Source organism: Calidris pugnax, unplaced genomic scaffold (genome assembly GCF_001431845.1).
Source record: "Calidris pugnax isolate Ruff unplaced genomic scaffold, ASM143184v1 scaffold102, whole genome shotgun sequence".
Taxonomy (NCBI): Eukaryota; Metazoa; Chordata; class Aves; order Charadriiformes; family Scolopacidae; genus Calidris; species Calidris pugnax.
Window position 1 is genome coordinate 6698127 of NW_015090846.1, and position 13709 is coordinate 6711835.

At 46.5% G+C, this 13709-nt stretch overlaps 1 protein-coding gene across 1 annotated transcript; it reads left to right on the forward strand.

Moving 5' to 3' along the window:
• Nucleotides 1-1321: 1321 nt before the first annotated feature.
• Nucleotides 1322-11738, forward strand: LMX1B (LIM homeobox transcription factor 1, beta; the record flags this gene model as incomplete). The annotated part of the gene is made up of 6 exons (XM_014942707.1): nucleotides 1322-1556; nucleotides 4799-4977; nucleotides 5307-5384; nucleotides 5771-5837; nucleotides 6621-6782; nucleotides 8471-11738. Coding segments are annotated over 6 exons (879 nt in total), but the record flags the coding sequence as incomplete, so codon positions are not given.
• Nucleotides 11739-13709: the final 1971 nt, after the last annotated feature.

The window sequence follows — 13709 nt, forward strand, 5'->3', positions numbered from 1 at the left end:
GAAACCCTACAGGTTCTCGGGCGCTCAGCCTTTTTTTGGATGCTGCTTGCAAACGTATTTACATTTTCTCCCCCCCTGCCCGTCCCTGCCTCCATCCCTTTGCTGGGGGCTGGGGGCTGCCATTTCACTGCACATCTGGGCTCAGACAAAATGGAGGCTTTGGAGGAATCGGCACCTACCGCAGCCTGTGGCTTCTGAAATTGAAGACAATCACCTTTTATAGAAAAGGGGATCATTTTGAGGATGGAAAAAAAAAATAAATCAATCAGCATACCCCATCCTAAAAGGCAGAATTTCCTTTTTTCCTGTGAGCACATGGGTGCAGTTGTGTTAATTTCTTTGCCTAAATGTAAATATTAATGCACCTTGCACTTTGATGTATCGCTGTAAAAGACACTGAATTTCAAATGACCAAGCCCACTAGAGATACAGGGATGTAACTCAGCTATTTGTCTTTATTTGCAGCAGACCTCTTCCTAAAAGCTCACTTAGGGAGATTCCCAGTTGCCATTAGAAAAGCAAAATAAAATTAATCTAAATAATTCTAACTTTATCTTAGAAAATTAATGATGGATGAAAGAGGGGGGTTTGTAAAGGTTTAATAAGAACTAGTCTGGAATACTGTGTATATTCTAGAGCCTGTGATTATAGTGGTAATTTAGCAGATTGTATCACTGCCTATCTCTGCCAAAGGATGTTTCACACCATTTAAAATGCACAGTCCTCCCTTCGGAGACAGGTTGTTCTGGAATAACTCAACATCCAAAGAAAAGCCGTGTTATTTCACTCCTCTCTTTATCAATTACATGTGTGCGATTGCGCGTGTGTGTGTGTGTTGTCTTCTCAGCAATAGCACTCAGTTTTCCTGCTTGTTCCCGTGTCCGTCTGTCAGCCCCCTCAGAGACAGACAACACCAAAAATGGAAACTTGTGGAATCTGTTCAGAGTAGGGTTTAAACACTGAAACCGGAGAGCCTGTATGAAACAAAGCATGAATTAACTTTTTAAAATAACTTTGGTTTTGAGCAAGTTACCCAAACTCTGAGAGCTCCTTTTTTGTTTCTCTTTTTGAAGAGGAACAAGACAGTGAGATAAGGACAAATCTTAGTGCACTGTTTTTATCCAGCAAAGGTGATTTGGGGATCTCCAGACCAAAGAGATTGCAATTTGAATAAACTCCCTGCCTGTGATGTTTCCAAGACTAAGGGTGCGAGTCTCCCAGGGAGCAAATGCGTGAGCTGAGCTGATCTGAATCAAGGAATTTGCTGTATTTAAATTCACACAGTGTGTGATGTGATGCTCCCTCTGCCTCTCTCCCTCCCAGGCTGTTTGCTGCCAAGTGCAGTGGCTGCATGGAGAAGATTGCCCCGACAGAGTTCGTCATGAGAGCCCTGGAGTGCGTCTACCACCTGAGCTGCTTCTGCTGCTGTGTCTGCGAGCGGCAGCTGAGGAAAGGCGACGAGTTCGTCCTGAAGGAAGGGCAACTGCTCTGCAAAAGTGACTACGAAAAAGAGAAAGACTTGCTGAGCTCAGTCAGCCCAGACGACTCAGACTCAGGTGAGCTTTTCCCACAGCTGTTCCAACTGGAAAAGCCGCAAGGGTTTGTAGAGCTTTCTTATAGAAAACCATATCCATGTGCACATCCACTTCATCTGTATGCACACGCCACCCATGCAAATCAGCAGCCACAGCTGAAATAATCCCTACTTGCAGTCTGTTCTCCCTTTCTTGACTCCCTCCCTTAACTTGCTGCTTAGTAAGGGACAAGAACTTTTTGTTTTCACCAAGGTTATTTTTCTGTAGGATCACAAAGTGTGCACCAGACTGCCTTCAGTTACCTGAGACCTCATCCACAGTGTCCTGGTCTCCATAGGCATTCTCCCACCCACTTAACCTATTTTTATGTTAATTTTAACATATTTTTGTGTTTATAAAGGCTTTTGCCTTCTGCACAGGCCAGTGGAGCCCTCACAGCCAATAGCAGTTGATGGGTGTCTTCCCCAAGTTCTTCGTGGTGATGGAGAACCCTCCCTTTCCTCAAAAGTTTTAAAAGAGAGTCAGCAAAATCTGCTGTCTGTCTGTGCGGGGCTGGGGAGGTGGCACTGCCCAGGACAGATCGTTCCCACGCTGGGGCTGGGGTCTCCAGTCCGTAACCCCAGGACCAGCAGTGTCACAGTGAGGGGTGGCCATCGGGCTTCTGGGCTGTTCTGGGGGACGGGACCCTCCTGCTGCCAGTGGGCCCTGTCTGATCCCGGGACTGGAGACGGGGTGTACACAGACTGCTACCAGCACCATAATAGCACACTTGTTTCCCAAGAAAATGTCTAAGAAAATCAACAATTACCATTCCATTAAGCCTACAAATGACACGAATGTTTGCCTCTGGTTTATGGGAAAATGCATTATTCCAATTTAGCTAGGAGCAGTAATTATCCTTAATCTCTAATCTGAGAGCCGTATTCTCCACGTTGCTAAAATTTATATTTTCATGTCAGGAATGCTGCAAGACAAAGGTCAGTGCTGACTCAGCGGGACGTGCGGGACCGGGGCCTTTCTCAGAGCAGCACGTTATTTATTGCCATACTGTATGTGCGGGACCTTGAGTGCGCTGCTCTGTAAATCTTGTGGCACAGGGTTTGGGCTCTTTGTGAGTTTGTCCAAAGTGTGTGAGTTTCCTACTTGCCCTGCAGCATGTCATTCTCATCGCCAGCCCCAGCATCCTCCCATCTGTCCATCTGTCCATGTCCAGACAAACCCGCTCTGGCAAGCGGAGGCTGTGGGGCTGTCCCTGCGCCGCTGCGTGGGCATGGCATCCTCCTCCCGCCTCCCTGCTCCCCGCGGCTCCTGTTTGCCCGCTGGCTCCTTGGGATCTGCTCTGGGCACAACGGGCTCTTCTTCAGACCAGGGTTTGTAGTTTGTGATCAGCAGCAACTGCCACAGCAGCACAAACCAACCTGGGTTTCCATTTCATTTCCCCTTGGCACACGGGGTGGTTTCTTACTCCTGAAGATGCTTTTTTCCCCCTCATTATTCCCTGTTAGCCAAACCCAAACCTGAAAAACGAGTTGACAAATTAAATGGGATGTTTTGTCTCCCGTTGTCTGATACACTGGAAACACAGATCTCGCAGATGCCTGTGTGAGAGCAAATGGTTTCATATGGGCTGAGTGTGTCCTTCCCCAATCAAATATTTATCCGCTGGACACAACAGTAACTCTCCAATGAGCAATATTAATCCTCACAAACATTTCCTTAGAAATGGCATGCTGGAAAGTTAATAATGTCGTGGTTATTAAAATGACTGAACTTCTCTTTAATCATTAGGCAAAAGATGCTTATTAAAGTAAAAGGTGATTAGATTGCTAGATGCATAATAATCAGACCCTAAAATGAATTAAAGTCTAATTTGTTAATTCTCCAAACGTAATCTTTGAGTATATAGAAATTGCAGTATGTTTTCTTCATGTTGAAATCCCTATAATAGTGTATTAATGTTTTCTGGAAGAAAAATCAGTAGTCTGCTGAAATAAAATATGCTGAGTTGAAAAGTTGTTTTTCACAACAGGATTAGTATTTAGCGTTCAACCTTTGCCACTGCAATTAGGATTTCCAAGTACAATATACTAAGACATGTAATGTCACCAGTTTGTATGAATAGTTACAATTTAACTGTGGAAAATACAGATAATCTATTTCGTCTACACAAGCACATATATATTTGTATGTATTTACCAAGGAAGAGAAATCAGTGCATGCACAGATAGACACATTGAAATACACCAAGAAAGAATAGTCACGTTTTCTGTGGGATGCAGAAGTGAGATGGCAAAGATTATATTTAATATTATCTCTAGAGCTTCAGAATATTCAGAACAGTAACTGGAATCTGAGCCAGCAGATAAGGGCAGGGAGCAGATGAAGCCTCTGTAATCCAAAGGGAAGCGGTGAGGGACCTGCTACAGCACCTAGACAAAAACAAGTCTATGGGCCCAGATGGGATTCACCTGAGGGTACTGAGGGAGCTGGTGGAAGTGCTTGTGGAGCCACTCTCCATCATTTACCAGCAGTCCTGGCAAACTGGGGAGGTCCCAGCTGACTGGCATCTAGCAAATGTGACACCCATCCACAAGAAGGGTGGGAAGGATGATCCGGGGAACTCCAGGCCTGTCAGTCTGACCTCGGTGCCTGGGAAGGCCATGGAACAGACCATCCTGAGTGCCATTATGCAGCGCATGAAGGACACCCAGGTGATCAGGCCCAGCCAGCACGGGTTCATGAGAGGCAGGTCCTGCTTGACAAACCTGATCTCCTTCTATGACAAAGTGACCCGCTTGCTGGATGAAGGAAAGGTTGTGGATGTTGTTTACCTGGACTTTAGCAAGGCCTTTGATACAGTCTCCCACAGTTTCCTCCTGGAGAAACTGGCTGCCCATGGCTTAGATGGGTATACTCTCCACTGGGTTAAAAACTGGCTGGAGGGCTAGGCCCAGAGAGTGGTGGGGAATGGAGTCAAATCCAGTTGGATTTTTTTTTTTTATTGCTTATTTCTTACTTTTTTTTTTTTTTTTTTTCAGAGTTAGGTTGATAGTTGGACTAGATGATCTTTAAGGTCCCTTCCAACCTAGACAATTCTATGATTCTACAATTCTATCTACACTGTATTTAGCTAAACAGACTTTAAGATGTTTTTGTGATTTTTGTGCGTTGGCACCGTTGTGCTGTGGTAGCGGTGCAGGCAGTGGTACTCTGTTATCTTGGTGGAACAAGTACAATTTCATATTCTGTTTATTTTTCACCAGTTAAAAGTGACGATGAAGACGGAGATGTAAAACCCACCAAAGGACAAGTAACCCAAGGAAAAGGAAGCGATGATGGGAAGGACCCAAGAAGACCTAAACGACCAAGGACAATACTTACTACACAGCAGAGACGAGCATTCAAAGCATCCTTTGAAGTATCTTCCAAGCCCTGTAGGAAGGTAGGTGCTTCACCGGTGACCTGAAGTCAGCTCTGACACCAGGCTGCGGGGGTGGCAGTGCCAGGGCAGGCCTCCAAGAGCCCTCTGCCCCTTCCTGGGGCAGCAGCATCTGCCTCGGGGTTTACACAGGACCCGGGGTTGCACATGGTGATGCTCACCCAAGTACCCATCGCAGCTTAGGGCCAGCCACGTGTTATTTCTGGAAATTTTTAAAAGTAATTCTGTAAATGCAGTTTTTATTGTAAGTGCAAACATAATCCTCCTAACATAACTGATTATTTTAAAAAAAAAATATTTAAAATTGCATCCTTAAAAATTTCCTCTTGTAGGTCAGAGAAACACTAGCAGCTGAAACAGGACTCAGCGTGCGAGTTGTCCAGGTCTGGTTTCAGAACCAAAGAGCAAAGGTAGGTTGTTTGTCAAGTTCTCAAAAGTAAAACGCAAATTGTCCTCCAACACTCTATGGATATAGTGGGTACCAGAGATCCCAGAGGCAGAACTGCACAGATTTTGCATGCACTGCTGTCTGCATCCACACCAGAAAGGCAACTTTCAAACACAGACTAAGTTCATGTGCTTGAAGCAACATGAGGTTGGGAGTAAATTTTGCCTGCAAATGTGAACTGGAAACTGAAATGTTTAAGCTTAGAAATGAAACTGAACCCACAGTGGTGCGTGCATGGATGTAAATGGTCTGTATTCATTGATTTGATGTTTGCAGAGAGCTTTGTAAGGAAAGAAGATTGTTGTATTCAGAATCGTGAGATTGTTCTGTTCTTCCTCTTTTATTCAGATGAAAAAACTAGCACGAAGGCATCAGCAGCAGCAAGAGCAACAGAACTCGCAGCGACTAGGGCAAGGTAGGGATTTGTGATGAAGGCAAAATAAGGGGAAAAGAATCTGCAGGGTTTCTGTTAGTGCCATTACCACACAATGTCTGAAGTAGAGCCATAAGGGCATGCACATGTCTGTGGGTGATGTGTGCCATCATCAGTGGAAAAACACAGAGTGCCCGGCATTCTTCTATGGGCCAGGCCCTGGAGGTGCTCACACGGAAGCTGTTCCCTCCTTTCTGAAAGAAATGTGCCCTGCAGAGGCACTTTACCTGCAGGGAATCTCCGGGAGGCTCGCTCCAGGAAGATCCTCCAGTTTGTTTTCTCCTGAGGAAAGGGGGACCATGTTCAGCTGCCCCTAAGGGCATCAGTGTTGCTGCCACCCCCATGGGGAGCCTCCCTGCACCCCAGGGCTGGCTGCACCCCAGGCAGGGGCTGCACACAGGCACCAGGGCTCGCCCTGCTGCTCTTGAGGTTCTCCAGCTCCCAAGGCCTTGCAGCCTCAAATCCTCCTCTTCATGCAGAACTGGAAAAACTGGTACCAACACAAGTTAGAGAGTAATAGGGCTGTGTCACACACAGGACAGACTTTGGGAAGATACGGTCCAGCATCCGGGAGCTCCAGAAATTATATAGTCAGAAATTACAAGTCTTTCAACTTAATGCTCAGGGCTGTACTCTCAGACAAAATTTGGAAGGCTCCTCTGGCCGGCAGGGCACACCCAGCCGCATTGGGTATTGCCACGGGAGGTGATGTCTGCGGCCGCCCTGTGCCCACACCGTGACTGTGCCCTCCTGCTTGCTTTGCAGAAGTGATGTCCAACCGCATGGAAGGGATGATGACGTCTTACACACCACTTGCACCACCACAGCAGCAGATTGTAGCAATGGATCAAAGCAGTTATGGCACAGACCCATTTCAGCAGGGTCTTACCCCACCACAAATGCCAGGCGACCACATGAACCCTTATGGTAAGGCACGCGTCGTTCTGCCACACCAGCAATAGCAGGGTTCCTGTGCTGGTGTGCACACCACGGGTTCAGCAGAGATACTTGCTTTTATAATATTTTTTTCTGGGATTTGCACCAGGGAATTTGTACTAGTCAGTTTTGTGTGTGTATTTTCATGTACACATAAGGGGGTAGAAGAGAGCTCTTCCCAGGCTCTGGATGCCCTTCAGAACTATTTGACAGTATAATTCTGATAAATGATAAACCAAGCAACATCACCTCTCCAGCTCCACTTTTTTAAACCACTATCCAAGACATTGAAAAATAAACATTACCAAATTCTAGCTCCCTCACAAGTTTTTCCTTTTTCTTAGAAGCTTTGGGGAAAAAGTGCCTTGAAAAGTGGTCTAATAAAGAGAATTAGTCTATTCATTCCAAAATGAATAAGCACCCCTTTAAGATCCCTCAGATTGCATGCTTGAGTTTGTTAAAGAACAGCTCTTGAGCTACTAAGAGATGTGTCTCCACCAGACATTTCTCCTATGTAGTTTTTATGGTTTGCTTTCAGAATTTCCTGACCAGGCACCATCAAGTGCATAGGTACACCAAACGCATCATGAGCGTTAAATGCCTAATAATTGATTCCGGACAGTTGCAGTGTGGCATTTAAACACAGTTTCAGAGGATTTCTCAGGCTGTGGTTGCTGGCAGTGCTGCAGCCCAGGAGGGCCCGTTGGGCCGGGCTGGTTCCTGCCGAGCGGGAGCACTGCGCTGCCGAGGACCGGGAGCCCGTGGCCATGGAGCACGGCTGCTCGGGCCAGCAGAGCCCTGCCCGGCGTCTGGCTGATTGCTTTCCTACTGAGACGAGTCCAGGGCGCACACTGGGCAACTTGGAAAATCCTGTAAGGAGCCGAGGACATCCGAAGCACAAATGAGCGTGAGGTGGCTGGTGATTTTGTTGCAAATGGTGTGCTTGGCTTTCTGAGCACAGCTCTTGGGGGGCAGGTTGTGTGCCCCAGGGACAGCACAAAGCTGCTTCCAATGAGTGCGTGAGGAAAAAGAGCCCAACTAACACATTTTAGTGCTCACAGAACTTGAGCTAGAGCTCTTTCTGGTACCTTGAGAGTTGCAGTAAGCTGAAACCTAAGCTATTGAGGGAAATAAAAGGAGCTGCTCCAAACCAGCCCAAAAAGAGTGGAATTTTCTGAAATGAAAGCACGTTTACAACTGTAGCTCACTTGGGGTCAGGGAAATGGGGTCTCCTTCTGGGTCCCATTGCATTCGTAGAACTATCTGCTACCTTGTTGTAAATGAAGAGTGTCACTGGTTATGGCCTTTCCCTGTCACAGGCACTGGGTGTCTGTTCCCACCTCCCTCAGTGGCCCCAGTGTCCCTGCCGATGCTGGAGGATGCCGAGAGCCAGGGCCCCCGTCCTCCCCAGCACCCTTTGCTGCCCTCCTCAGCCGAGGCTCTCTGTGCTGCTGACGGAAGCAGAAATGAAGTGCTGGCGGGTCGGGGGCACCGCTGCCAGCCCAGCTCTGCGGGTCAGCGCTGTAGGCCAGACCCTTAGAGAGGAATTGCGTTAATGGGTTAAAACAAAACTGGGAGCGTTCCCGTTTGCTGCAGCGTGCAACTAATGAGCATCCGTATGTACTGTGTCCTCCTCTGGCTGCACAGAATCCAGCTTAATGTATACATTTCATTTGCAGGAAACGACTCCATTTTTCATGATATCGACAGTGATACCTCTTTAACTAGCTTGAGCGACTGTTTTCTTGCCTCTTCCGAAGTTAACTCCATGCAGGCTAGAGTAGGAAACCCCATTGACAGGCTGTACTCTATGCAGAGCTCCTATTTCGCCTCATGAAAATAAAGGAAAACAAACAGCCGGCGTGTATTTAGCCAGTGACTTTTTCCAGTGCAGACTCTACAGCCATATGTTGCCCAGCTCTTTCTTCACAGTGACTTCTGCTGCCTCTGGACTGCAAAGAGCATTTTTAGGAAGACTGTATCTGAGTGCATATATGTGTATGTATGTATATATATATTAATACCTACCTGCATACATACATATATATAAACAAAATGCATCCACCAGTCCCCACCCTTGATTCCCAGCTTGCACCAGACCACGAGACCAGCACAGAAGGAACAGAAGACCCTGCTCGTCAGCAGCCTTTGGTTTGGTTTGGTTTGAGCTCATCGTTGTAAAGCAAATGGAATTTGCGGAAAGCTAGACCTTTTCCTCCTTTCTCTCTTCCTTTCTTTTGGATGTTTAAACTTTTTTTTTTTAAAGCCACTGATACTGACATCAGTCGACCATATGACAAATAAATCAAAGAAACTGGAGATTCCTCCCTTTTCTTACTGCATGATTCATACTATGTTGTGGATAAATTGCCATTTGAACTGTGAGAAGTTAATGTAAATGTGACGTTCAACATTTGTTTCCTTTCTACACTTTTTCTACATAACCTAGATCTGCTCATTAGTTTATAGCCCTTATGCATATGATACTGAGGAAACTGGTTAACAGTAATATTTGTGGAGAAAACCAGTGATTTCATGATAAGAAAGGTCTATGACCCTGGAGAGGAGATGCATGTTAGGGACAGAGGCATTTAGGTTAGTATTGATCTTAAATAATTAAAGCTAAAGGTGCTTACAAGACAGTTTTATTTAATTTTTTTTTTTTAAAGTGTGAGAATAAAGCCTTTACATTTGTTTGCAAGTATTGCGGTGCCAAATTTCAAGTCTAGACCATGACTGGCAAACATGTGTTGTTCGTTCTGTTCTGTTTATTTGTGTTTTGCATGAGGCATAAATGTGCTGTGCTCCATTGTCCATCTGGAATAATTAAGCACTCCTTTAGTTAATTATCTCGCCTCAGCAAGAATCTATGATACACAGTTCTAGCCTGAACCATCAGAAATCCTGAAATGTGCTCCAACACAGGAAAAAAAATATGAAAGAGATCACAGTGGCAGGCTTAGATATGTTGAGCTGGAGTCTAACCCCAGTCCTGCAGGTTTCACACTGACAGGACTCCTGTATTTAAAATAAATGCTCCAACTAACCTATTAGTGCGGATGTAAGAACAAGGACACAAATTGAAGGGAATGTCCCGGCTCAAGTCTGAATGTCTCAGATGCTGAAGTTTGAGCATGTCATATAGGTTTTTGTAGGGCATAAAATATCATAAATAATAATAGTATAGTTATAAATATTGCCTGGTGATAATTATAATGTGGGGAGGCAGACAAGTATGGTCATGGCTCTTAGTGGAGAAAACTTCATGTGGAAAATTTGCCAGGGTAATATCAGTAATTATAGGGTGTGTTCAAAATAGAGCTCATGGGGAAAGATTGGCAGGATAGGCACTTTCTTAAATAAATACCTTTAATATATTGACCATAATAGCTGAAAACAAGTCCAAAGCGTTGGTTAATCTGACTCCTCTAGGCTAAGGACTCGTCCCAGGCCAGCGCAGCAGCATCTCCTATGGGCCTGGGCACCATCTACAGGAGATGCCCGGGGGACTCCGGGGATGCCCATCATGGGGACCCGCAGCACCAGGGACACCACGGGCGGGGTGAGGGGTCCTGCTGGGAACCCCTACGGGCAGCTGCCCACCCCTTTGCTGATGGAGAAAGGTCCTCTGTGTGTCCCAGAGGGGTGGATGGCAAGGATCATATGATAGGTCCAAGGGAAAAAGTAAAATCACGTTCTTCCCTGGCATGGAAACATGGACCAAGAGTGTTAGAGGTTTCTTGAGAAAGCAGAGTTTTCTCTCCAGATAAGTGCATGCACTGTCACCCTGTGGAGGCAAGGAAAGCACGGGGGTAGAAGGCTCCGTGTGTTGCAAGGCAGGAGAGCGAAGTGCAGGCCCAAGGCAAACCCTGCTGCTGGGAGGTGGCAGACCCTCCTCTGCCCACACATGACCCTGCACCCATCATGGGACCAGGTATCCGTCAGGATCCAGGGTGACACTGCCCTCCCTGCAGGTCCCATTGCCTCCCTTGCTGACGGGCCACCCTGCCCAGGGAGATGGGTCCATCTCACCTGCCTGCTTTTGCCGGAGACAGTTCCCTCGCTGTCTGACAGGGATATGGATTTTCCATTGAGGGTTGTGAGCCCCTGGATATGTTTTGAAATTGGAAGAATTTTCTTATCTTATCCATCCCCCTCAAATATTTTTCCTTTTTCTTGTGTATCAAAATAAATAACAATTTCCTTTCTCTCTGCATGATAGCAAGCATCTATAAAGAACTCAGGTGATCCTCACTGCTTGCAGGTCAGAAGGCAAGCAGGTTTTATATGGCACATTATAAACATTTGTCACCTCCAATCTCAATGGATTCATCAAGTTTTCCTCCCCACCCTTCTGCTGTGCTACTTTAGAGTCATAGAAAAGCATCTTTACCATCTCAAACGTACCAGGTTTATAGACTACATATAGGCACAACCTTGCTTCATCCCTCATTACTGGCAGGATCAAAATGGCGTTTTTAGTGTTTACAGGGACTTATAGGAGAACTATAATGTGACCTACAGTTTGGAGAACTGCCTTGTCCCAACTCTACCTCTGCTTCTGGGCTGGATGTTGAAAAAACAATCCATTTCCAAGGAGAGAATCAGATATCCCATTTTACAGCTGAAGTAACCATAATCTTTTGCTGATTTTTTTTTGATGACTGCCACTTTTTTTTTTTTTCCCCCTCTTCTTTTCATTGCTTGTACATACCATCTCTCCTCTTCCCTCAGTATGTTGTATGATGATGCCTTAGCTGTTTGTTCCCCGTGTTCTGCCATCTCTGGTGCCACGCACAGGACGCAGCCAGGCCCCTGGCATGCGTAACGTCTCCTATGCCACCGTGGGCGGCTGCTGGTGGAGGGAAGGAATGCATAGCCAATGATTTCCAACGGACTCGAGATATCTGGCAAAGGCCAAAGTTCATTAAAGCAAAATAAATGTCACTTTTTTTGTGTGGAATGAATTATCCTACTGGAGTGTGATCATTGTGGTTTTAACCTGGGACCCGCAGTAAAAGATTCTATAGCAACCTCTGACCTTTTTGATTTCTGCTTTACTCTTCTATTGTCAAGGGAAATGGCACCGATCAGGTGAAAGTAAAATGTTTAATGGGCCATATCACAGTAATATCTTACACTGAGTCAAATTGATAAACTCCTGCCAAAAATTCTTAGCGTCTGGCACTTCCACGGAAACCACAAACAATGATTGCACATATGGGAGCTTGAAGGCTAGAGGTCATGACAGCAGTTTATTACATGCACCTTACAGTGATCATTTTCCCTAGGAAATTAACCCCTCATATAAATTCATCAAGTGAGCTCTTCACAGTGTTTCAATCATGTTGTTTTGGCTAAGCAAGGAATACATGTTAAGCTAAAGTGGTGACAAGATGCAATTAAGTAAAAGATGATTGATTAGGTTTCAGTGTTTGCTCAGTAATCTTTAAAAAAGATGACTGTGAGATCAGGATGAACATACTCGGTACCGGCTTCCTCAGAGAGGTCTTTCCTCGGCAGTCACCCGCTTTTTGAGGGTGGCCCATGGCGATTTCCTGGGTTCAGGGGTGGTTCCTCGTCCCGCTGCCGGGCGCTGGGCTGGGCTGGCTGTCGGGCACGATTCCTGCCATGCGCTGCTGATCCCAGCCTCCCGTTTACCACAGCCCTGTGGGGTAAACCCTGAATCAGAACCAGTTGGGGCTGGTGGGGAATGTGTGTCACAGTCACAACAGGGATGACAATTATGTTGCTGTCAGTAAAGTGTGGTGGTTGCAATCACTGAGATTGAAACACCACCCCAGGCATCTTGATCTCCTTTTCTTTAAACTCTGTCATCAAAACCACCCAGATCACTCGGCCCAGTTGCTGCTAACCTGAGATGTGACTCGGTGGGTCTCACCACGGCTGATTGGGGGGATTCTGCAGACCCACCCCGCACAAGTCGGGTGAATATTCCTCGGTCCTTTGAAGGGTTGTGCCTCCTCTGTCAGCAGCAATCAGCCACCTTGCTGCGCTGTCATTACATGGGGAGATCCTTCATGCTGACAAACCTTCCAGGGATGATGTGAACCCACTTACCTCTTCCTACTGTGCTCAGGACTCCCTCCCTTTCCTTAAGGATCAGAAGTATGTCCCAAGCCACCGCCACAGGTGCCCCAAGGAACCTGGCTCCATGATGCTGCTAGGGATCCTGCAAGCTGGCGTTTGCGAGGCCCCCTCTCTGAACTGTGTCATAATAATTCTGGTTGTCCCTAAACGTCACTAGAAATTAACAACAGAATCCAGGAGGAAGGGAAAGGGTCTTTCAAGCCAGGTGCTTGGCCAGAGAGGCGACTGGAGCACATCAAAGCCGTGGGAGCTGGAGCCGTGGTACCCATGGTGTTTCTGAGCATCAGCTGCTCCCTGTGTGCAGGTCCATCTCCAGCCGCCCTCCTCACCCCACTGGCACAGGCCAGTGACCACTGTGCCCACAGCAGCCCAGCCAGAGCTCCAGCCACCTGTTTGCCCTGGTCGGGAGTTTCTAGGGGGCATTGCTTGCCTCCTGGCAGGTACTTGAAGTCTTTTGGCTCTGGTGGGATTTAAGCACGGTCTTGCTCATTTGGGGCCTCTCTGAGTACACTGATTATATTTGCCCTCCTGAAGGACGCAGCCGGGTCCCCTCGGTGCTGCACACCCCGTTTCTGCTCAGCAGAGACTGTGGAGGGACTGCCAGATACTTTGCATTGGGAACTCTGTTTTTAAGTGAACACCCTATTTTTTAGCTATGTATGGCTGTATTACTTGTATATTTATATATTCTGTATTTATGTTATCGAAATGTAGTATTTTGTAGCTGTCTGTTGCAATTTGTTTAACTTGTAAAAAAATATGACTACGCTCTCTCATACTTAACCAGCTGCCTCTCACCGTAGATTC